The following is a 26,752-nucleotide window of genomic DNA, read 5'->3' as shown; positions in this document are numbered from 1 at the left end:
ACTATGCTAGGTATTTTGCATGTATCTTATCTCATTTTTTCCCTAACACTTTGAGAAAGGTGGTGTTTTTCTCATCTTACATATAAAGAAATAGCATAAATAATTTGCCCATGTTTATTCTAATTTCTACTTAGTCTAAGAATTCTGCAATAGAGCAAGAAAACTACATTACAAAATGAGAAATGCACATGAAAACTGCTTTAATTAAAATGCATATTTTGTATTACTAGTGTGCAGAAGACTCTCCAGACTAAAAACTGTCTGCCTATTAAAGTCCAAACTTAGATACAGCCCCAATACTCTTATAGAATTGTTCCTCAACTTTGACACAAATCCTCCATCTTGCCCCCTTTTAGCCTATTCTACTACAATTACAAATGGCCAAAGAGTAGTAAAAATATTTCTGAGGGAAAGAGCTTTGCAGGAAGGATCAGGATTCTCACTATGCCCCTTCCAGGCAAATAGTAGGCAAATAGGTAAGAATGATACCAGAGCGCTCACAGAGCTGATGTAAAAGACCAAAGTAAAAAATATACACATAAAACACCTAACAGAAATACTTCATACACACTGGTAATCAATGAATATTTTACCAGACACACAAATGAAGACATTTTATATTATGTCTAAAAATAATGATTTAATATCAACTTTAAAAAAGAAAGGGACACTCAGAAAGTGGGGGTGGGGTGGAGGAGAAGAGCAGTACACATGCGAGTTTTCCCACAATTAAACCACACTGTCTAGGAAGACAATCTATCCAGTACACATATATAAATAAATAAATAAAATTCCTCATAGTATAAAATGGCCAGTTTACTTCAATTTTCCCTAGAATAGGAAAAAAATTTCTTCAAAGCCAATCCAAAACTCTCTTTGGTTAAATGTCATGCTTACTTACAGAACCTTTAAATTACAGATTTGTTTTCCTGGGTACCGGGAGAATAGAAAAGGTACTTTGGATAATGGCTGTATATTATTATCTTTCTTGGAAAGAAAATATCCTTCCAGAAGATGAGAACCTAAAATCACCCAGATGAAAAGATAAAATAGCTGCTTCCTAGAGCATAACTTAGCCTAATAATCTTACATACATCTTACTAGGCCAAGAATTATATATATTTCATATTCAGTGATGGTGTATATACTTTCAAACTGTAATTCAAGTAAGCCACAGCTCTAAAATTAACAAATAGTGCTATCTTAACTCTTACCAAACAGCAAAAGCATGTATCCATTATCCCTATCAATTCAGGCAAGGTGAGGTCTTTAATTTTTATGGTGCCATCCTAAAAGAAAGGGGAAATATGACATATAAGCTTTTTAAAAATGTATGGTTACTATGTACAGTAAATATTTTAAAGTATAAATTCTAAGAAAACTCTATCTCATCATCTGATAAAACTAAGGGGTTGAAGTAACTCTGTATTCTTAAAAATAATGTATCTTAATAAGTCGTCAATACTAAAAATAAAAGCCTAATATAAAATAGAATAAAGGCCTTTATAAAAAAATGAGTCAAACTAACAAATATTTAAAAAGCACAGTTAAAATTAGTTTTGAACATTAATAAATATGAAGCATTTTAATGAACTGAAACTATTTACAAAGAAAAAAAATTTTTTTTTATTTTCCTTAAAATGATGTATGTCATAAATTTTTTAACAGTTTCCACTTATTTAACATATCTTTCTTCAAAAACTATGCAAAATTAAACTCTGAGGCAACTATGAATGAACTTCTAAATCAATTCTCATTGAGTAAATTTCTAGTTCACTACAAGCATTTTATTTAATATATTTAAAATTTAATCCTTAATCAATTACCTTGGTATTTATACTCAAAACACTTTCAAATATTAATTTTAAAAATGCATGCATATACAAATTTAGAACAAGCTTTTAATGAGACCTTTGTTAAAACTTCCAGACAGATAACTAACTTGTTTACATACCCGAGATGCATTTAAGAAAATTTGATATACTAAGTTTGATTTCCATTATTAATCAAAATGTTTTAACATATGAATAACAAATAATAAAACACAAAAGGCACAATGGTAACAACCTTGATAGCTTGTTCAAAATTGAGAACTTTTCGATTAACTTGGTTTCCAATCATGCCAGCATCCATCTTGGGATCCATCATTTCAATGGCAGACATGGCTTCAAAAAGACCAAATCTGCAATAAAAAAAATTGACTCTACAAATTATATTTGAACCAATAAGCTTATCCAGATTCCCACAATGGTACAAAAATCATTACAGTATTGAATACTTCAAATAACTACCCTATTCTAGGTATTTAGTCTCCACAACTTGCTATCACTTCTATTTCAATTAAATAATCCTCCTTCAACATAAAATTCCTTCCATGTACTTGTCACTCAAATCATTTTACATGCACTATAGGAAAAGAATTAAAAGAAAAGCTGTTTTTCGTTCTTCCTTCAAAAACTCTGCACATTAGAAGATTTGGGGGAAAAAAGAGATCAACTGATCAGCAATGGATTTCATTTTGCCTTCTTTATTTAACACTTAGAAAAGTATGTTTGGAATAATCATTATCAAATGTAACTTGCAGGTATTTTTCATTTTCTTTACATCTTGAAAGTCTAAAAAGCTGGCACATCACCATCTATAATGCCCAAAGTTTTGGCAATTACATAAGAAAAAAAAAAAAAAGAAATCCTGATGGTCTGGTATTAGTGGCTTATTAGCTGTGATACAGTATGGCCTGAACAGTTAGTATATCTTTAATTGAGATATGAAAAATGAAGAACCTAAAAGAAAGTATGATTGGCCATCAAGCTACTGACTTTCTAATTTGCTTAGTCTAAGCCAATAAATTACTAGGAAAATAAAAGACATCTATCTATGTTACACTACATCATTTCTCTCAGAAAAGCAGCAGCAGTAAGATATTAAGAAAAATAAACAAATGGGATCCAATCAAACTTACAAGTTTTTGCACAGCAAAGGAAACCATAAACAAAATGAAACAAAACATCAACAAACAAAAAGACAACCTACCGAATGGGAAATAATATTTGCAAATGAAGCAACCAACAAGGGCTTAATTTCCAAAACACAAATAGCTTATACATCTCAACAACAATAAAAACTATCCAACTGAAAAATGGGCAGAAGACCTAAACATTTCTACAAAGAAGAAATACAAATGGCCAATAGGCACATGAAAAAGATGCTCAACACTGCTAATTAGTGATTTTCAAATGAAAACTACAAGATACCACCTCATACCAGTCAGAATGGCCATCATTAAAAACTTTACAAACAACAAATGCTATAGAGGCTATAAAACAAAGGGAACCTTCCTGCAGTGTTGGTGGGAATGTAAATTGGTACGTAAGTATGGTAAGCAAGTATGTAAGAAAGTTGGTACATAAATATGTAAATACGCAGAACAGTATGGAGGTTACTGAGAAAACTAAAAACAGAATTACCCTATAACCCAGCAACCCCACTCCTGGGATATATCCAGACAAAACTTTAATTCAAAGATACACGCAGCCCTTTATTCACAGCAGCACTACTCACAATAGCCAAGATATGGAAACAGCCTACATATTTACTGACAGATAAATCAATAAAGAACATGTGGTACATATATTAGCTTGGTGGAAAAGTAATTGTGGTTTTGCATTGTTGAACTCTGCTGTTTAAAGTTCAACAGCATAATAAAAAGCAGAAACATTACTTTGCCAACAAAGGTCCGTCTAGTCAAGGCTATGGTTTTTCCAGTGGTCATGTATGGATATGAGAGTTGGACTGTGAAGAAAGCTGAGTGCCGAAGAATTGATGCTTTTGAACTGTGAACATGTTGGAGCAGACTCTTGAGAGTCCCTTGGACTGCAAGGAGATCCAACCAGTCCATCCTAAAGGAAAACAGTCCTGAATAGTCACTGGAAGGACTGATGCTGAAGCTGAAACTCCAATACTTTGGCCACCTAATGGGAAAAACTGACTCACTGGAAAAGACCCTGATGCTGGGAAAGACTGAAGGCAGTAGGAGAAGGGGACAACAGAGCATGAGATGGTTGGATGGCATCACCGACTCAATGGACATGAGTTTGAGTAAACTCCGGGAACTGGTGATGAACAGGGAAGCCTGGTACACTGCAGTCCATGAAGTCACAAAGAGTCGGATATGACTGAGCAACTGAACTGAACTGAACTGATGCTACTGAAATTGCTGATACTAGAAAATATTCTTAAATAAATGTGATTATGTTATACATCATTTTAATGCACACTTCTCACTTTGCATTTTTTTGCTAATGACTTACAACTTGATGTTTATTTTATATGTATTTTAGACTAGGGAAATGATGTTAAGACAAAAAGAAAATCTGAGCTATTTTCCTGAGTTCAAAATGGGTGGTAAAGCAGAGACAACTTGCAACATTGACAATGCAGTTGGCCTATGAACTCATAACAGATGTACAGTACAGTGGTGGTTCAAGAAGTTTTGCAAAGGAGATGAGAGCCTTGAAGTTGAGAAGCACAGTGGCTGGCCGTTGGAAGTTGACAGCTAGCAACTGAGAGCATCATCGAAGCTGATCCTCTTACAACTATAGGAGAAGGTGCTGAAGAACTCAACGACGACCATGCTATGGTGGTTTGGCATTTGAAGCAAATTGGGAAGGTGGAAAAAGCTCAATAAGTAGGTGTCTCAGGAGCTGACCAAAAATAAAAAAAATCAGCATTCTTAAGTGTTATCTCCTTTTATTCTGTGCAACAACGATCGGATTGTGATGTGCTACAAAAAGTCGACTGTATACAACTTCCAACGATGACCAGCTCAGTGGTTGAGAAGAAGCTCCAAAGTACTTTCCAAAGCCAAATCTGTACCAAAAAAAGGTCACCATCACTGTTTGGCAGTCTGCTGCCAGTCTGATCCACGAGCGCTTCCTGAATCCCAGTGAAACCATTACATCTGTGAAGTATGCTCAACCAACTGATGAGATGCACCAAAAACTGCAACACCTGCAGCCAGCACTAGTCAACAGAATGGGGCCACTTTTTCTCCACAATGCCTGACCACACATCACACAACCAATGCTTCAAAAGTTGAAGGAACCGGGCTACAAAGTTTTGCCTCATCCACCATATTCATTTGACCTCTTGCCAATTGACTACCACTTCTTCAAGCATCTCTACAACTTAATGCAGGGAAAATGCTTCTGCAACCAGCAGGAGGCTTTCCAAAAGTTTGCTGAGTCCCAAAGCATGGATTTTTATGCTACAGAAATAAACTTATTTCTCATTGGCAAAAATGTGTTGATTGTAATGGTTTCTATTTTCATGAATAAAGATATGTTTGAGCCGAGTTATAATGCTTTAAAATTCATGGTCTGAAATTGCAATTACTTTTTCACCAACCTAATACAATGGATTACTGCTAGGGCATGTAAGTCATGTCCGACTCTGTGCGACTCCATAGATGGCAGCCCACCAGGCTCCTCCGTCCCTGGGATTCTCCAGGCAAGAACACTGGAGTGGGTTGCCATTTCCTTCTCCAATGCATGAAAGTGGAAAGTGAAAGGGAAGTCGCTCAGTCGTGTCCGACTCCTAGCAACCCCATGGACTGCAGCCTAGCAGGCTCCTCCGTCCATGGGATTTTCCAGGCAAGAGTACTGGAGTGGGGTGCCATTGCCTTCTCCGATCAGATACTATAAACCTGTATTAATTAAAGGCATTCTAGCATACACAGATCAAGAGAAAACAATCTAAATCCACACAGATTTATGTAATCCATGTAATTCCATGTAAGAATTACAGATGATAAAGACGGAATTTCAATTACTGGAAAATCAGTGCATTAGTCAATCAATACTATTAAGGTAAGTGGTTAACTACCATGAAAAAGTGATATCTTTGATTTACACAATTAAACACAAACTCCAGGCAGATTTAAGTTCTAAACCTAAGACAAACAAATGAACAAAAATTTTTCAATAATTTACAAAGCTATGAAGAAAAAAGTTGGGTTACTCCAGCTGTGTAAAATATTAAAAAATTACATGCAACAATAAACTTGTCAGTTAAAATATAGACAATTATCTGGGGGAAATACTTTTAATACAGGCTATTTTGAAAAAGTTAGTATACAGAAAATACAACTAATTCATACAAATATTTGTTGTTGTTTTAGTTACTAAGTCATGTTCGACTCTTCTGCAACCCCATCAACTACAACCTGCCAGGCTCTTCTGTCTATGAGATTTCCCAGGCAAGAATACAGAAGTGCGTTGCCATTTCTTTCTCCAGTGGGTCTTGCTGACCCAGGGATCGAACTTGTATCTTCCACATTGGCTGGTGGATTCTTTACCACTGAGCCACATGGGAAGCCCAACTCATAAAAATATGAAAAGGCAAATAATCAGAAGAAAAGTAGGCAAAGGACATAAATGAACAATTAAAAGAGAAAATATAAACTACTGATATGAATAAAAATTAAAATGTAATCAAGTAATGCAAAACAAAATGATGGTTTTTTGGGGGGAGGAGTAAGGAAAATTTTAAAAAGCAAGCATACTCTCATATACTGTTGGTGTGTAAACTGATAAAGCCTTTTGTGAGGGAAATTTGGCTGACTCCATTAAAATCCATTCATTTGATTTCTAGGCTTCTGTCTTCAAAATTATCTGCACATGTATATGTATAAAGCAGTTGTATAAACTAAATTCACACTTAATTTTTCAATTTTCCCATGCTACCAATAAATGCTGCAATCTGAAAGTCCAACAATAGGGACACCATGAACAAATTATCATAGTCATTTTATAAAATAAAAAGCAATTTTAAAATGAACAAGGCAGAACTATTACATACTAAAATGGAAAGAACTCTAGGATATAGTGAATGGGAAAGAAATCTGCAGTACAATACAGTCGACCCCTTCTATCCACAGTGGATTGGCTCCAGACACCTTGGCAGATGCTGGAGCCCTTTACATAAAACTGCATAGTTGAATACTGCTCCGTATATCCCCATTTACAACTAACTAGTTTTATAACAATGACTATCTCCAGACAAGGAGCGGAGACTGTGTGGGGGAAAAGGTATCATGGGAAGTTTTGCTTCATCCCTAATGTTTAAATCTGTTAAAATACAAAGTATCCATTTATTACTATATGAAAACAACTAAAGAAAAGTTGTTATGGGCACAATTAAAACCCTAGATCAATAAGATATCTGTCTAATTAGTAACACTGCCATAGAAACTATAATAGCAACAAGTTAGCTATTCCATTCATTCAACAAATGCTCAGTGCCTACTACTACCTGCAAGGCACTGTTCTAGGCACTTGAGATACATGAGGGAGGAAAACAAATCTGACCACTTCCTGAAGCTCACATTCTAGTGGCAGAAAACGGACAACAAGAAAGTAAATTACATAGGTAGATTACATAGAAGGCTAGAAGACTGTACATGCTAGGGGGTGGAAATGACACTTAAAAGACAATATGGATTAAAAGGATACAATTTTAAGAGATGGTCATGGTAGGCTGCTGGTAATCATGATCCCTGGGCTCAATGACTAAAACCCTGGGGAAACGAAAAGGATCATGTTCCTCTTGTGATCCTTCTCAAATGCTATTCCACAGTCAGCAGTCACGTTCCTTCCTGAACTAGCTTATGGTCTGATTTCATTACATCCTTCCTATAACTGCCAGTGGCATCAAATAATGATGTTCTCAAAGTGTGGTCCCTAGATCAGCAGCATCAATCTCACCTGGGAACTTGTCAGAAATGCAACTTCTGTGATCCCACACTAGACCTACTAAATAAGGAACTCTGGGGGCGGGTCCCAGCAACCTATGTTTTAAAAACTCTTTCAGATGACACTGATATCACTAAAGTCTTAGAAGAACTAAATTTCAAATTCTACTTCTCCTAACCAAATATCCAATCTTGTCCACTTACTAATTTAAAATTTCATACCTCCAACCTTGAAAATTGAGTCTGGCCATAGCAGTATGAAACAGTGGCTACGGGAGTATACATATAATTAGGCATTTCCTTTCATTTACCTAGGGATTCTCAATCTACTTTTATCTAGGCATTTACTCATCTGTTTCTGGTCATCAACCAGCCTGTCACATATAACATGCAACCAATCAGTTCAATTCAGTCACTTTGTGTCTGACTCTTTGTGACCCCAGGGACTGCAGCATGCCAGGTCTCCCCATCCATCACCAACTCCCAGAGTTTACTCAAACTCATGTCCATTGAGTCCGTGATGCCATCCAACCATCTTATCCTCTAACATCTCCTTCTCCTCCCATCTTCAATCTTTCCCAGCATCAGGGTCTTTTCCAATGAGTCAGTTTTTCACATCAGGTGGCCAGAGTAGTGGAATTTCAGCTTCGTCATCAGTCCTTCCAATGACTATTCAGTACTGATTTCCTTTAGGATGGACTGGTTGGATCTCCTTGCTGTCCAAGGGACTCTCAAGAGTCTGCTCCAACACCACAGTTCAAAAGCATCAATTCTTTGGCGTTCAGCTTTCTTTATAGTCCAACTCTCATATCCATACATGACTACTGGAAAAACCACAGCTTTGAGTAGATGGACCTTTGTTGGCAAAGTAACGTCTCTGCTTTTTAATACGCTGTCTAGGTTAGTCATAACTTTTCTCCCAAGGAGCAAGCGTCTTTTAATTTCATGGCTGCACTCAACATATGCAGTGATTTTGGAGCCCCCCAAAATAAAGTCTGTCACTGTTTCCATTGTTTCCCCATCTATTTGCCATGAAGTGATGGGACCAGATGCCATGATCTTAAGTTTTCTGAATGTTGAGCTTTAAGTCAACTTTTTCACTCTCCTCTTTCACTTTCATCAAAAGCCTATTTAGTTCTTTTTCGCTTTCTGCCGCAAGGGTGGTGTTATCTGCATATCTGAGGTTATTGATATTTCTCCCAGCAATCTTGATTCCAGCTTGTGCTTCATCCAGTCCAGCATTTTTCATGATGTACACAGCATATAAGTTAAATAAGCAGGGTGACAATATACAGCCTTGACGTACTCCTTTCCCAATTTGGAAGCAGTCTGTTGCTCCATGTCCAGTTCTAACTGTTGCTTCTTGATCTGCATTCAGATTTCTCAGAAGGCAGGTAAGTAGGTCTGGTATTCCCATCTCTTTAAGAATTTTCCACAGTTTGTTGTGAATGCAACCAATAGCTTTTCTCAATAAATTTCACATCCTGTACATCTACTCTCAAGGAAAGGACCAGAAGTCACAGTTTCACTAGGTACAACCTCTTCCCATCACAACTAAAGTCAGCTGTCTCAAAAGAGTTCACCAAGGTTAAAAAATATATAATTAGTGTTATACTTACAGCTTTGAAAGGTAAATTTACTCAGACTTCAAGGAATACTACTGCACACAAGACAAAGTAGAAATATTACACTACACTACTTCAAAGGATACAAATACTTACAGCTTATCATGAAGCAGTTCTCCCAACTTTAATTCTAAAAGAAACAAAGAGAAAAATCTTTTGAATAATACCATATTTATATTTAACTGTTAATTCTAAGAAAAAAAATGAAACAAAATATTAGCACCTGGAAAATGTGCTTAGAGTCCTTTATACTTCATTTTCTAAAAAAATGGTCATATTATTCTACTCAATTACTAATATAATGTCTTCTATGCAGTGAATATTTAAATAGTAACTATAAATTGAACTTCTGAGAATCTAGTAAGTGACCCACCCATCACAGGCCACAATAATACAATCAGAATTATCAGACTCATTAAAAAAAAATCGCTAATATATTTATCCCTATATAAACTTCTCCACAGAACTCTAAGCTATTTTTCAAGTTGTTTTTAAACCACTTGGCATCATAATCTAATCTCTCTTTGTCCCAGGAGCACTGTCAAGACTATTTTTTCTTTTGGCTGCTCTGCATGGCTTACAGGGTGATCTCAGTCCTCCAACCACAGATTAAACCCACACCCTTTGCAGTGTAACTGCAGAGTCTTAACCACTGGACCACCAGGGAAGTTCAAAAACCATTTTTTAAAATCACACTTGATTTAAATAAGGTAGAAAGCACTTGAGTAAACAGCTGATCAAGAATGTTTATCCCCTGTAAAGCAGCTGTTCTCAACCTTGCCTCATATCAGTATAAATTGGAGAGCTTTTGAAAATCCTAATGTCCAATCAGCATCCCAAACTAATTAAATTCTAAGAGTGGGACCTACACAGTGGTTTTAAAGGACTCCAGATGATTTCAGTGTGCAAGGAGGATGAGAACTACCTCTGTATCATTTTTAAGGAGCTTAAATGTTAATGGTCAAATCCTGTGGAAGATATAAACAAGCAGTTTTCAGAATTTTACTAATGCCCCTAGTTTATTACAAGTTCAGTAACATTTGGTTTTTAAAGTTTCATGTACCTTCCCCAATGGCTCACGTGGGTAAAGAATCTATCCGCAATGCAGCAGACACAGGAGACGCAGGTTTGATCCCTGGATTGGGAAAAATCCCCTGGAGAAGGAAATGGCAACCCACTCCAGTATTCTTGCCTAGAAAACCCCATGAACAGAGGAACCTGGTGGGCTACAGTCCGTGGGGGTCACAGAGTCAGACACAATTGAGCAACTAACACTTTCATGTACCAAAACAAATAAATCAATGAGAAACATTTATCAAAATATTACAATAAAGCAGAACATACAACAGTTCTCAAAGATGGTCTGAGAACCCAGGAGTCTGTGACATTAAAGTTGTTGTTTTTGTTTAGTCTTTAAGTCATGTCTGATGCTTTTATGACCCTCTGGACTGCAGGCCGCCAGGCTCCTCTGCCCACGGACTTTTTCAGGCAAGGAAACTGGTGTGGGTTGTCATTTCCCTCTCCAGGCATCTTCCTGACCCAGGAATCAAAGCCGTGTCTCCTGCACTGGCAGGCAGATTCTTTATCCCTGGACCACCAGGGAAGCCCAATGTTAAAGTTACTTTTGTAATAATACTAAAAGTTTTTTTTCATTGTGTTGACATTTCCAATGATGATGCAAAAACAATAGTGTAAAGAGGAAAAGGGCAGAACTGTAGTTTCAGCACAAATCAAGATAGTGGTCCCTAGCAAAACAGCGTATTCTTCATTTTCATGCACTTTCACTTAACAAGTCTTTGATGGAGACAGTAAAAATTACTAATCTCAGGGCAAGGACCAAAGTGCAAGTGAGGCATGTAGGGTGCAAAATTTAACGAGGTACTTTCAGATAGTACCTTAAGTTTTGTACCCTATATGCCTCAGTCATTTCATCCTAGGGCTGGTCCTGATATACCTAATTAAATTTCAATCTCTTGAGTACATCTTTTTAATATTCTATCTGATAAACAGGAAGCATATGTAAACACTTCCTCTGCTTACCAAAGTAAGAGACTGTCTCAAAGAAAAGCTCTTACACAGTTATCATGGAACACCACTTTTACTGGAAAGAACATGACAAGTTATAGTCATTTGAACTTGACAATATAGCAGGTTTTTTTAAAAAAATAAGAGTCTGTCACTTTAAGAAAATAACCAATAAGATTTATTGCCAATGACAAAATTTGAACTTTCAAAAAAAAAAATCAGAACTCTGGAAAACACATATCGGCTGCTATGAACTTGACAGTATCCCAATACTTAAAAAGGCTTTCCTGATTATACTGGTGCTGATATTATTAACAAATTTGTTTAATATTATATAATGAAGTGTGTCAACACCTGGAAGATGTGCTTAACTCACTAAACCAATATTTTGCAAATGATAATGCATGTCACAAAATTAGGCATGGATAAAAGATCCAAAGTTACAGAGAGACCAATATACTTTACGTAACAGAGCATGAAAGGTCCACTGATAGGCTTTCAGACTGCACACTGCAAACTAATCTTTAAGAAACTATCACCTGTTAAAAGTTTTGGTGTAGTAGCAAATTACCTAAAAAGTTCCCTAATCTTTTAACTACACATTTTGTGAGGCCAGATTTACTTCTAATGTTTCAACCAAAACAACATGTGGCAACAGATTGAATGAGAAGCCGCTATGGAATTCAGGTGCCCTCTATTATGCCTACATCAGAGATTTTCAAAAGTATACTTGAAAATAGTATATAGTGGCGTATCCACTCTTCAAAGTTGTCCTGTTTTGAAAAATACATTTTTCATTTTTAAAATGTTATGCTGACAAGCAAAGGGTTTATTATCATTTTCAAATAAATATTTTAAAAATTTCTCAGCTTCAAATTCTAATAAACATCAATATACATATAGCACACATAAACAACACTTAAAAAAGCCCATGTGCTTGCATGCTCAGTCATGTCCAACTCTTTGCAACCCTGTGGACTGTATCCCACCAGATTCCTCTGTCCATGGATTTTCCATGCAAAAATACTACAGTGAATAGCCATTCCTCTCTCCAGGGGACTGCTTCTGACCCAGGATCGAACTTGTGTCTCTTGCATTGGCAGGTGGATTCTTTAGGAATGTAAAGTAGAACTGATGCCAAAAAATTTGAGAACTGCTATAATAATTTATCATAAACTTTAGAGTAGATGTGGGTACCAGTTTCACTGAACACTCCAGAGAACTAGGAGCAAGTAGATCACTCTGGACACTGAGTTCATCATCTGAAAAATGAAGGGTTTTACTAGATGACTCCGTAAAGTTCCTTAGGACATCCTCCCTTTTGCCTTGGAAATGAACAATGAACTATAACTTGTACCTGGAGTATGGATTTGCAGTAGTGCTAAGCACTTGAAGCATATATTCATTCTCCTGGAAAAAAGTAATCTAACAGGATGAGAAAAACATGCAACTATTTGATATTTTACCATCTTACAAATGAGAACATAATTTGTACACTGAAGTTACAGATCTCTAAATATGTCTACACTAACATTATGAATGATGCTTAAATTTGCTGCTTTCTTCACTATGAAGGCCCTATTGAATCTATGACACAGCTGGACTCCAGTACCATTATACAGTAATAATTAAAAGATGAATTAAAGTTTACCTCTGGGATAAAGGTGGCCAACTGAACACATGCAACAACGTTTAATTCCCTCCTTAAATTTTATTTCAATAATTAAGGTGAAAAAAAAATATTTTTTAAGAAAACTATGAACCTTAAGGAAGAGAAAAACTAGTTGTTGCAAAAATAATACAACGAAATTAGGGAAACTAGGAAAAAGACACACAAGTAATTTCTTAGCAAACTCGAGAAAAATAATACTGGCAGTGAAGTGTGAAGCTTGAGTCATTCAGTCATGTCGGACTCTTTGCTACCCCATGGACTATGGCCCACCAGGCTCCTCTGCCCATGGAATTCTCTAGGCAAGAATACTGTGGGTTGCCATTCCCTTCTCCAGGGGATCTTCTGATACAGGGATCAAACTGAGGTCTCCCGCACTGCAAGCAGATCCTTTACCATCTGAGCTACCAGCAGTGGAGAAAGCCAAAATCAATCTGATTTATCAATCATCTTTGAAAGTGAGGATAAAGACAGGCTGAAATGTGGAGAATTGAGCCATCAGACAGCCCAAAGCCCTGCCCTAATGTACAGATCAGGATAACTACCCCTCCCCTCACCTTGGGTAATACTGAAGATTTTCCTTGAAAGGGGCAAACCAAAAAATCTCCCGGACAGGTTATTTGAAGGCTAGGGTTCAGTACTGGAAAGAAGGGGCATTAAGTGAATACATGACAACTCCAGACTTCTTCCCCTATTTAACGTGCAGTCAAATGTCGAACCTCAAGCAGATGAATTTTATCTACAGAATATAATCTTTCGAAGAGGAAGGAGCTATGTAACTGACACCATGGGTTCTCCAACACAAAAACCAAGTCAGATCACCTGACATTGACATGCACAGCAGAAGAGTCCTGCTCAAAAATTCAAGTTGGCTTTTTGGTCCCTGAGGCAACAAAGGATTCTCAGATACCTGAAGTAATCCTCTAACACAGAAGATAGAAACCAAGAAAATAAACTTAAAAAGGCAAGTTGGAAGAAAGACACTATGTAGGCAAAATTTCAAAAGAAATATTATTATCCTTAGAGATAAAATAGTTCAACCCTGAAACAAAACCAGGAAATTTTACTTTTATTTAAAAAGAGATATTCAAAAAAAGAGAGAGAGATATTCGGGGGGGGGGGGGGGGTGCGGAACAGTAGAAATTAAAAACATTACAGCGGGAAAAAAAAATTAAATTCAAAGTCTTTTAACTCCATTCAGCTGCTATAACCAAAATACCATATATTGGGTGACCCATCAACAACAAATTTTATTTCTCATGGTTCTCAACTGTGGGAAGTTCAAAATCAGGGAACCAGCAGACTCAGTGTCTGGAAAGGGCCCACTTCCTAAACGGCCTTCTTTTTAACTTCACATGGTAGAGAAGCAAAGGCAAAGGAGAACAGGAAAGATATACCCATTTGAATGCAGAGTTCCAAAGAACAGCAAGGAAAGATAAGAAAGCCTTCCTCAGCAATCAATGCAAAGAAATAGAGGAAAACAATAGAGTGGGAAAGACTAGAGATCTCTTCAAGAAAATTAAGAGATACCAAGGGAACATTTCACGCAAAGATGGGCTTGATAAAAGACAGAAATGGTATGGACCTAACAGAAGCAGAACATATTAAGAAGAGGTGGCAAGAATACACAGAAGAACTATGCAAAAAAGATCTTCACGATTCAGATAATCACGATGGAATGATCACTCACCTAAAGCCACATCCTGGAATTCGAAGTCAAGTGGGCCTTAGAAAGCATCACTACGAACAAAGCTAGTGGAGGTGATGGAATTCCAGTTGAGTTATTTCAAATCCTAAAAGATGATGCTGTGAAAGCGCTGCACCCAATATGCCAGCAAATTTGGAAAACTCAGCAGTGGCCACAGGACTGGAAAAGGTCAGTTTTCATTCCAATTCCTAAGAAAGGCAATGCCAAAGGATACTCAAACTACCACACAATTGGCACTCATTTCACACGCTAGTAAAGTAATGCTCAAAATTCTCCAAGTCAGGCTTCAACAGTACGTGAACCGTGAACTTCCAGATGTTCAAGCTGGATTTAGAAAAGGCAGAGGAACCAGAGATCAAACTGACAACATCCACTGGATCATCAAAAAAGCAAGAGAGTTCCAGAAAAACATCTATTTCTGCTTTATTGACTATGCCAAAGCCTTTAACTGTGTGGATCACAATAAACTGTGGAAAATTCTTAAGAGATGGGAATATCAGATCACCTGACCTGCCTCTTGAGAAATCTGTAGGCAGGTCAGGAAGCAACAGTTAGAACTGAACATGGAACAAGACTGGTTCCAAATACGGAGAGGAGTACGTCAAGGCTGTATACTGTCACCGTGCTTATTCAACTTATATGCAGAATACATCATGAGAAACACTGGGTGGGATGAAGCACAAGCTGGAATCAAGATTGTTGGGAGAAATCTCAATAACCTCAGATATGCAGATGACACCACCCTATGGCAGAAAGCAAAGAAGAACTAAAGAGGCTCTTGATGAAAGTGAAAGAGGAGAGTGAAAAAGTTGACTTAAAGCTCAACATTCAGGAAACAAAGATCATGGTATCCGGTCCCATCACTTCATGGCAAAGAGATGGGGAAACAGTGGAAACAGTGACTGACTTTATTTTGGGGGGCTCCAAAATCACTGCAGATGGTGACCACAACCATGAAATTAAAAGACGCTTGCTCCTTGGCAGAAAAGCTATGACCAACCTAAACAGCATATTAAAAGGCAGAGACATTACTTTGCCAACAAAGGTCCGTCTACTCAAAGCTATGGTTTTTCCAATAGTCATGTATGGTTATGAGAGTTGGACTATAAAGAAAGCTGAGCGTCAAAGAATTGAAATCAGTCCTGAATGTTCATTGGAAGGCTGAAGCTGAAACTCCAATACTTTGGCCACTTGATGTGAAGAACTGACTCACTGGAAAAGACCCTGATGCTGTGGAAGATTGAAGGTGGGACAAGGGGACAACAGAGGGTGAGATGGCTTGATGGCACCACCGACTCAACGGACATGAGTTTGAGTAAACTCTGGGAGTTGGTGATGGCCAGGGAGGCCTGGCATGCTGCAATCCATGGGATCGCAAAGAGTCAGACATGACTGAGCAACTGAACTGAACATATGGTGGAAGGGACCAGGAAGGCTCTGTGGTGTCTCTTTCTCAGGAGTATTAATCCCAGTCATGTGGGTTCCACTTTGATGACCTAAGTACCTCCCAAAGGCTCCACTTCTTAATACCACCATAGTGTGTGTGGGCATTAGGTTTCAACACATGATTTGGGGGCAGGGGGAACACATTCCTCCATAGCATTGAGGAAAACTACAAAGAGACGGAAAACAGGCAACAAAGTATTAAATAAACAGATCTTCCAATATCCAAAAAGTAAATACTAGGGGCTATAGCTCAGTGGTAGAGCATTTAACTGCAAAAAGTAAGTACTCCATAAAATGAATACGGAAAAAACAAGAAATAAAGTAATCCAAGAAAATTCCCCAGAACTGAAAAATCAGAGTGAAAGCGCTCAAGCGTCATCAAACAAAGCACACCACTGTGAAAGCTCTGGACATGAGAAACAAAAAGAAGATTCTAAAAGGTTACATACGAAAGTTCAGTAATCAGAGTATCAGACATTTGAGCAATGCCCTCAAAATTCTCACACACTCCCAGATGTATTATCAATAAAGTGGAAGAAGAGAACAAAGGCATTTCAGACATTCAGAGCCTCAAAAAACTGTATCTCTCATGTGCTTTACTCAGGAAGATAATAAAGGTATCTAATCAAAACCAGGGAGAAAAGTAACAAACGCCAGGGTGATGATTAAGCAAGATCTCAGGATTATACCGGAGAAGGCAATGGCACCCCACGCCAGGACTCTTGCCTGGAAAATCCCATGGACAGAGGAGCCTGGTAGGCTGCAGTCCATGGGGTCGCTAAGAGTCAGACACGACTGAGTGACTTCACGTTCACTTTTCACTTTCATGCATTGGAGAAGGAAATGGCAACCCTGAGCCTGGTGGGCTGCCGTCTCTGGGGTCGCACAGAGTCAGACACAACTGAAGTGACTTAGCAGCAGCAGCAGGATTATACCAGGTATAAAAGACAAGATATCCAGACTGGAGAGAAGTAAGAGGCTTGAAAAGAAATTTCTTTATGGTGAATTAAAACAATAGGATGTCTAAATGTGTTAGATGATTCAGACAATTGATGAAGAGCATAAAGTACAATTAATGAAACTACATATCTTTTGAGCAAACACTTTTTGCATAAAACAGAACTGGGTAGGAAGGGAAAAGGAACAATTTTACTTTTTGGCTCAGCTATGAATAATATTTGCATAGCTATAACTACATGGGGGGGGGGTGTGAAATCCACAATGCCCAAAGGGGAATGGGGGTATCAAGAAATAGCAATAAAAGCATGCTATTTAGGATCATGATTACTAAAATAACCAGTTAAAAGGGGGAAAGTGGTGACTTCTGAGGACATCTTTTCTATTGACCAAGGCTCCTAACATAAAGCAGGATACGCAATACAAGATTAACAGGGAAATCTAGTAAAAAGAGCCTTTAAAATGCAACAAAGCTCCCATTCCTTTCTACTGCGTGCTATTTAAATGCTAGTTGTTGGTCTTATGACATCCATAGGCTCCTTTCCTTTAAAAAATTCAACGTCAAAGAGATTAAATAGCTAAATATTCTTGAAAGTAATCTAAACAGAGTGAACTAAGCGGCACTGTTGGTACTTTGGGCAGAAAAATTACTCTTCTGTGGGGCTATTCTGTGCATCACATGATTAGCCGCATCCTTAATGTGTACGCACTAGTTGTGCTGTGTGATGCTGTGCTCAGTCATACCCAACGCTGTGTGACCCCATGGATTGCAGCCTGCCAGGTTCCTCTGTCCATGGAATTTTCCAGGCAAGAATACTGGAGTGGGTTATGTGACTAACCAAGCATGTCTCAAGACGTTGGCAAATGTCCCCTCCAGGGCAAAAATCACCCCTGGTGGAGAACAAGAGTGCTCCACAATTACCAGTGCTGCTCAGCAAACCCATGACCCACCACTAAACACATTCTTAATAGTATGGAACACAGAAAACATAATTCATTTCCCAAACCAAAATCACTTCAGAAATATTTTATAGGCTGCCCTGATCTTTCACCAGGAGAATTTCTGTTCAACTTTTTTCTCCTAGAATTAAATGGTTCCAACAAGCAGCAAACACATAGAATAATGATTCTGAAACCAGGGTTCATGAATTGAGGGAGTGGAGTGAAAGTCCATTAAAGTTTTATCAAAAATCTATACTTCTTTTATAATAATTGTTAAATGCTATGTAATCAGTTCAATGGCAATCTTTTTAAAATAATCAGTTCAGTTTAGTCACTCAGTCGTGTCTGACTCTTTGCAACCCCATGGACTGCAGCACACCAGGCTTTCCTGTCCATCACCAATTCCTGGAGCTTGCTCAAACTAATGTCCAAGTTGGTGATACCATCCATCTCATCCTGTCGTTTTCTTCTTCTCCTGCCTTCTATCTTTCCCAGCATCAGGGTCTTTTCTCGTGAGTCAGTTCTTCACATCAGGTGGACGAAGTATTGGAGCTTCAGCTTCAGCATCAGTCCTTACAATGAATATTCAAGACTGATTTCCTTTAGGATTGACAGGTTGGATCTCCTCTTCTCCAACACAACAGTTCAAAAGCATCAATTCTTTGGCACTCAGCTTTCTTTATGGTTCAACTCTGACATCCATACATGACTACTGGAAAAACCATAGCTTTGACTACATGGACCTTTGTCGGCAAAGTAATGTCTGTTTCTTCCAAGGAGCAAGCCTCTTTTAATTTCATGGCTGCAGTCACTATCTGCACTGTTTCCATTGTTTCCCCATCTATTTGCCATGAAGTGATAGACTGGATTCTATGACCTTAGTTTTTTCAATGTTGAGTTTTAAGCCAACTTTTTCACTCTCCTCTTTAACTTTCATTAAGAAGCTCTTTAGTTCTTCACTTTCAGCCATAAGGGTGGTGTCATCTACATATCTGAGGCTATTGGTATGTCTCCTTGCAATCTTGATTCCGGTTTATGCTTCATCCAGTCTGATATTTCGCATGATGTAAGTTAAATAAGCAAGGTGACAACATATAGCTTTGACGTACTCCTTTCCCAATTTGGAACCAGTCTGTTGTTCCATGTCCAGTTTTAACTGTTGCTTCTTGACCTGTATACAGGTTTCTTTGGAGGCAGGTAAGGTGGTCTGGTATTCCCATCTCTTTCAGAATCTTTCAGTTTGTTGTGACTGTTTAGAAGATTACAGAAACAAATTCCAAACCGAACAGATGATAACATAATCAAGTACTGCTACAGTACCAGTGCTTGTGTTCATAATTCTGCTGGTTCCAGGCAATCACTCACATATAACACAGGTTCTCAAACTTTTAAGTACAAGATCCAGATAGTCTCTGGATATGAAGAAACATGGCCTTAGAATATCATTTATTCTTACAAACAAACATATTGTTCTGGGTACGAGAAGACAGAACAGAAAGAGAAGTAAGAGGCTTAAGCATCCTAGATTTTTTCTTTTAACATTTTGTATTGGGGTGTAGACGATTTACAACATCGTGATAGTTTCAGGTGAACAGCAAGAGACTCAGCCACAAATATACACGTATCCATTCTCCCCCAAACTCCCCTCCTTCCCCTCCCATCCAAAGCATCCTAGATTTTAAATGAGGGAACCGAAAACAACAAGTTTTCTGAAAGTACTAGGCAAGACCTAAAGAAACTGGATGGATAAGGGGAGTCCTGAACAGTGATGAAAGTAAAAGTGTTAAGTTGTTCAGTTGTGTCCAACTTTTCACAACCCCATTAACTATAGCCCGCCAGGCTGCCCATCCATGGAATTCTCCAGGCAAAAATACTGCAGTATGTTGCCATTTACTTCTCAAGGGGATCTTCCCAACCCAGAGATCAAACGCAGGTCTCCTGCATAGCAAGCAGATTCTTTACCATCTGAGACACTAGGGAAGCCAACCTAAACAGTGAAATCTGTTATAAAGATTGATGGAAGAATGAACTAAGTCATCAAAGAGAAAAGAAAATAAGTGAGAGGATGGGCCCATATCCTCCTAAACTAGAATTTAAAAAGAATGAAAGTTATGATAGCTGACTCTGGATTACCTCTGAGCTCTAGACGAGTGATGGTGTCATCATTCCAGGAGAGGTTGCTGGCTCTCCAGAACGAGTGTGGAAAGGAATCTTGCAGTCAGAAGCTGCAGCAGCAGTGTATTTTTTATGATCTTTATGTTTAAGTGAAATTTCTAAGTTGTGACTTTGTAATTCAGAAAGTGCCTAAGTATAGACAACAAAATAGAAATAAAGAACAAAGGCTTTACGGTAACAAAATGACATGGTTTGAATTAGGCAAGATTTCCCAGAGAAGCAAAGCTCAGAGGTGTTATTTAGACAAATGATATATTACATATATTACATAAATAGTGATGGCACTATACATTCAAAATACTTTGGAAAAGAAAAAAAAGACTCAATGTCAATTATAGGAAATGTGGTAGGAACGTGCCATTTGACCAATAGGAAATACAAGAAATAATTAAAGTTAGAATTTGAGGATTTTAGAGAGCCACTAAAAGAATAAGTAGAAACGTACGTGAAAAATGCTGTCATCAGTAGACAGGGTATTTTACAGTACTCCCCACCACCCCCTGAATCACAAAAGTCAAGCCAAATGCCATCACACTATTACCAAAGAGAAGCCACTGCAACAGTTAAACAAATTATTAATACCATGGACTAAAGACTGCTAATAGCCTTTAGTCCTAAAATCATACTCAAGTTTAATTCTATGTCAACTTTTTAGTTGCAAGAAGTATACCTCTCATTTGAGCCACCTGAGACAGTACAAGGGCTAATTATGGGGGAATTAATAGGATAGTTTGATGCTGGTAACAAAATAAAATGCCACCCTCTCTCAATCAACACTGAAGAAGGTATTAAACCACATGTCCTACTCAAGGTTCCTTCCCAGAAGCAGAGTTATTCACTGTTCCTTAAACATAAAAATCTCAGTTTAGAGTAATTTTCCTCACATTCACTTAACAGAATCTTGACCACTCCTTCACAGCCAACTCAGGGCACGTGATAGTGAAGTCACTCAGTTGTGTCCAACTCTTTGCGACCCCATGGACTGTAGCCTACCAGGCTCCTCAGTCCATGGAATTTTCCAGGCAAGAGTACTAGAGTGGATTGCCATTTCCTTCTGCAGGGTATCTTCCCAACCCAGGGATCGAACTGAGGTCTCCTGCATTGCAGGCAGACGCTTTACTGTCTAAGCCACCAGGGAAGTAACTCAGGCCATATTTACTTCATAAAACCCTTCTTATTTAGGTTCATAATGATAGTCCTCTAATACACATCACTTAAAATCTGTGTAAGATTATAGGTGGGATCCACTTACTAGTGGAAGAACACTGAGCACAAAAGCTACATTGTAATTTACATTTCTCTCTCCCTTAGACAAACATATATGTGCAGTCACCCAACTCTCAGTCTAATGGTTTTTCCACTATCTCACTTAGGTGTACTTTAACTGGACATGTATTTCAAAACAGTTGAAGAGTAAGCACATGATTTATGCCTCTGATTATATTCACCTGGCTCCCTTTCATCTGCAGTTCCAAGTCTTTACTTCTCTTAAGAGCACTATTCTAAATACACACCTTCACTAAAAGTCCAACCCTCTGTTCACTAAGAAAATAGAAGCCATCATGTGTGAATCCCTCCACCATTCCTCCCTGCCCACTTAGAAACACACGTGTAATCTTCACCATCTTATCATTCTCTGAGGTTAATTTCTCTACAATGTTCTTGATCCCATCCCATCCTCTTAAAGTTCAAGCCCTCTACCATTTGTTCTTTTCTCTTATTTTCCTTCTCTCCTTCTTCAAGGCTCTTTCCGCTCCAGTCATTTATACATAAGCATTTACTGAACTTATTAAGTGCCAGGCACTGTTCTGTGTACTAGGATAATTTCTGCACTCACAGACCTTATTGTTTGAGTGGGTAAGGCTAACAGTAAACAATAATTGAAAATGATGGTTTCTCACAGTAGATAAGTACTACAAAGAAAATAAACTGGGATTCAACTAGGGTGGAGTTGGACAGAAGAGAATGAGGGGATAAATCTGCTTAGGTTGGCTGTTTTGAGAGCTCACTGGAATGGTAACATTTAAGTGGTCAGGAAGGAGCCAGCCACCTGAAGACCTATGGACACAACCTTGGTGTATTTAATGAGATAAGGACCTCATGACTAACATAATGAGCCTAATGGAGCAGTGGTACAAAAGGTCTGAGGCAAGCACCAGATCATATAGGCCGTAGGGAACAAGTGTGAATTTTATTCTACATGCAACAGGAAGCCACTGGAGGATCTCAAGCAGAGAATGACATGATCCAATTATTTTCAAACCTCAAATATACAATAATACTCCCATCTTTAGGGCGACAGAATTTGTATTTCCAATTTGAAATTATTGCTATGTGCACGCTAACCTGTTAAAGTTAGAAAACGTTAACAGATGAAACTGCCTCAACATCTGTATTTAATGCAATATCTATAAAAACTGGTTTTAAATGAAAGTTAAAATCAGAGGATAGAGAATGAATAAGTGTGGTAACGCAATAAACCACACTTACATGTTGATTATTTTTTCCATTTATTGAGATAGTTTAAAGATCACAATCCACATTTTTATTATACCCTTTCCCAAATTTTGAACTTCTAATTCAAAAATTCAAACTCACCTCGACAAGCTTCTTCAAAATCTTGGGTTATGTCCACCCAGTTTGTGTTGCTTTTTTCCATCTTTTCTGGTATACCGAGCTCCCATCCTGAATCATCATCTTCTACAGAAGCTTTCATAACCATTACGCCTATAAAATTAATATTATCGTTAAGAGAGACGATGCAGCTTTCAGGGCAAGAGTATTTGCAAACTATGTTTAAGTATTGGATGAAACTCTTACTAAACTGTTGAAGCAGAGATCTTCTGAGTTTGAGGATAGCTCTGTGAAAAACTACCTTAATGCAATTAAATCTCACGTTAACTAATACTGCTGCTGCTCATTTAATAATAGATAGCCCATCACCTACCAGGACTCCTAATCAGTGTGCCTACTTGAGAAGTAAAATCACAAACCATCCCACCAGCGGCCCAAAAAGAACCACCTCCAGAGTTCCAACTTTTAACACTGGCCACACATAACCAAGGCACTCTTCAAGGTCCCCTCTCGAAGTCCAAGACCCCATGCAGCAACTACTCAAGTCAAGATGGTCCCTCACCTGCCCGGAGCTCACAGGGAGAACCTCTCCCGAGCCGGCCAGACCCCCGCACAGCCTGTCTCGGGGGTGGGGGTGGGGGCATTGCGCGAGGGAGCTTACCGCCGGCCCAGGGCGGGGGAGCACCTAAAGAGGGGACCCGCCCCAAACGGGTCAGCCCGGCCGGGCCCCGGCTCCACGGGCACGGAAGCAAGGACAGGGCTGTCGTCGCGCGCGAGGACGGGCACGCCCGGTACCAGGTCGTCGCCCGGGTAACACCAGCTAAGGGCAGGGCCTCGGAGGGGAGCGGGCACGAGTAAGCCCGAAGCTCCTACCTGAATCGCGGCGGGAGGGCCGGGGCCGCAGGGTGACCTGGCCTCCCCAGGGTCCGCCACACGCGCAGGGGGCTGTGGCTCTAAGGCACGGGAGGAAGGAAGTCTCAATGGCTGCACACCGCGGTCCCTACCTACTTCTCTCGTGGCCACCCGCGCCGCCACGCACCGTCCAGACCGCTGAAATAACGACACCTCCTCGGCCGCCACCGGCGCCCCCTCCCCTCTCCGCCCTGCCCGACCGGCCTCGTGCGCGCATGCGCACGCCTGGTGCGCGCGACCCCGCCTCCTCTCCCTCACGCCTGAGGACTTCGCGCTCCTCGGCCACACCCCCTTCCTCGCCACCGCCAACATTAGGCCGTTGGCCATCTCTTCTCGCGGGATTAGAGCAGATCGCGAGACCGGAAGCTACATTCTTTCTCCACCCTGCGGCCGCATCCTGGGTAATGGGTGGCTCCAAGCAAGGGGCGGAGCCTGGGGGCCCCAGAGCCTGCCCCTCCTCGCCCCGCACGGCTACCTGGGAAATTCTTAGAAAGGTGACAGGAAGGAATGAGGAAAGGATGGAAGTGTGCGCAGATCCTAGAGGTTGGGTCCTTGAATGAAGACCCCAGCTCTGCAGCTTGACACCGGTTTTATGTTTCCTAGAAAGTCTGGGGATTTCGAGAGGAAAAATGGAAACAAAATACAGCAGAATCAAGCTGTTTTTTTTCTTTTAGACCTTTGGTTTAGCGTTTTCCTAAAATTAATAAAATGATTGGTTTTAAAGTGGGGTTACATTAGTGACTAGAACGGGTAGGAAACAAAACACAACTTTACCACTATTAGTCATTAAGAGGTAATCCCAGGTGGCTCTGATATCCTCCTGCCAATGCAGGAAATGGGAGTTTGATCCCTAGGTGGGGAAGATCCCCTGGAGGACGAAATGGCAACCTACTCCGATATTCCAGTCTTGGAAATACATGGACAGAGAAGCCTGGAGGCCTACAGTCCATGGGGTTGCAGAGTCGGACAAGACTGAGCACACACACAGGCAGCCGTTAAGGTGGCCAAAATGTAAAATATGATAGAAACGTTGACAATATGGATCAGCAGGACCTCTCATATATTGCTGATGGGAATCCCAAATGGTACAAAATTTTTGGTAAACAGTCCATCTTTTACTATAAAATTAATCATGTATTTACATGATCCAGCAATTCCACTCCTAGGTATTTAATTAGGAATGAAAATGTGCCCATGCAAAAATTTGTACATTAATTTTCACAGCTTTATTTTTAATGATCAAAAACTGGAAGCAGCTCCAATGTTCATCAACTGATGACTGGAAAAACAAATTGTGGTATACCCATACAATGATATGTAATTATCCATATAATGAATAGTAATTAGTGACAAACAAGAATGACTACTTAACATGCAAATATATGAATCTCAGAAAACATTATTCTGAGCAAAGGATATCAGAATATGAGCAACACAGTATGATTGCATTTATATAAAATTCTAGAAGAGACATGTAATCCATCGTGACAAAACAGAACAGTGAGCATCATAAGTGGAGGTGGGTATCAAGGAGGGATTAATTGGAATAGGGCTAGGTGATTTGATTTGATTTCCCTGGAGAAGGAAATGGCAACCCACTCCAGTATTCTTGCCATGGAGAATCCCATGGACGGAGGAGCCTGGTAGGCTACAGTCCATGGGGTCGCAAAGAGTTGGACACGACTGAGCGACTTAACTTTAGGTGATTTGAGGTGTTGGAAACATTCTGTATCTTGATTATGATGGTGGTAATATGGCTGAATTCACTTGTAAAAGCTCATTGAAGTACACACTTACAACATGTGCATTTTACTTTGTGCAAATCAAGCCTCAATAAAGTAGATTTTAAAAACAAAAAAATCCATCTTTGTGTCTAATATAGAATAAGGGCAAGAGCTTTGCCTATTTTGAATAAAGGTGTATCCCTACCATTAAAAGCTGTGGTTGACATATAATGGGTACTCACTAAATACACTGAGGATGAGAATATAGAAAAGAATTATAATAAAACAGAAATTTATATTGTTTCTCCAAAAACATCTGATGATCTTTACAGTTATTTCAGTTCAGGTCAGTCGCTCAGTCGTGTCTGACTCTTTGCAACCCCATGAACCACAGCATGCCAGGCCTCCCAGTCCCTCACCAACTCTCAGAGTTTACCCAAACTCATGTCCATTGAGTCGGTGATGCCATCTAACCATCTCATCCTCTGTCGTCCCCTTCTCCTCCAGCCTTCAATCTTTCCCAACATCAGGGTCTTTTCAAATGAGTCAGCTCTTCGCATCAGGTGGCCAAAATATTGGAGTTTCAGCTTCAACATCAGTCCTTCCAGTGAACACCCAGATCTCCTTTAGGATGGATTAGTTGGATCTCCTTGCTGTCCAAGGGACTCTTAAGAGTCAGCTTCAACACCACAGTTCAAAATGATCAATTCTTCAGCACTCAGCTTTCCTCATAGTCCAACTCTCACATCCATACATGACCACTGGAAAAACCATAACCTGGACTAGATGGACCTTTGTTGACTAAGTAATGTCTCTGCTTTTGAATATGCTGTCTAGGTTGGTCAAAACTTTCCTTCCAAGGAGTAAACGTCTTTTAATTTCATGGCTGCAATCACCATCTGCAGTGATTTTTGGAGCCCCCCCAAATAAAGTCAGCCATTGTTTCCACTGTTTCCCCATCTATTTCCCATGAAGTGATGGGACCGGATGCCATGATCTTAGTTTTCTGAATGCTGAGTTTTAAGCCAACTTTTTCACTCTCCTCTTTCACTTTCATCAAGAGACTCTTTAGTTCTTCTTCACTTTCTGCCATAAGGGTGGTGTCATCTGCATATCTGAGGTTATTGATATTTCTCCTGGCAATCTTGACTCCAACTTGTGCTTCCTCCAGCCCAGCGTTTCTCATGATGTACTCTGCATAGAAGTTAAATAAGCAGGGTGACAATATACAGCCTTGATGTACTC

General features: G+C 39.2%; 1 protein-coding gene across 7 annotated transcripts in view; it reads right to left on the bottom strand.

The window, feature by feature from the left end:
• The window catches only part of NAA35 (N-alpha-acetyltransferase 35, NatC auxiliary subunit), an 88,077-nt gene extending 64,081 nt beyond the window's left edge, over positions 1-23,996 (bottom strand). Inside the window, exons 1-6 of one of the 7 annotated variants that reach the window (XM_059888975.1) lie at positions 23,911-23,996; positions 23,745-23,824; positions 22,896-23,024; positions 9,472-9,505; positions 2,068-2,182; positions 1,215-1,289 (exon numbers count right to left, since the gene is read on the bottom strand). In XM_059888975.1, coding sequence (XP_059744958.1) covers positions 1,215-1,289; positions 2,068-2,182; positions 9,472-9,505; positions 22,896-23,019 — 348 coding nt within the window. In that variant the 5' untranslated portion in view covers positions 23,020-23,024; positions 23,745-23,824; positions 23,911-23,996. The other 6 variants (XM_005210379.5, XM_005210380.5, XM_005210381.5 and 3 more) reach the window with 6 other exon arrangements.
• Positions 23,997-26,752: the final 2,756 nt, after the last annotated feature.

Source organism: Bos taurus, chromosome 8 (assembly GCF_002263795.3).
Source record: "Bos taurus isolate L1 Dominette 01449 registration number 42190680 breed Hereford chromosome 8, ARS-UCD2.0, whole genome shotgun sequence".
NCBI classification, from domain to species: Eukaryota; Metazoa; Chordata; class Mammalia; order Artiodactyla; family Bovidae; genus Bos; species Bos taurus.
Note: the sequence above shows the minus strand (reverse complement) of the source record. Positions and strands in the feature narration are given on the sequence as shown.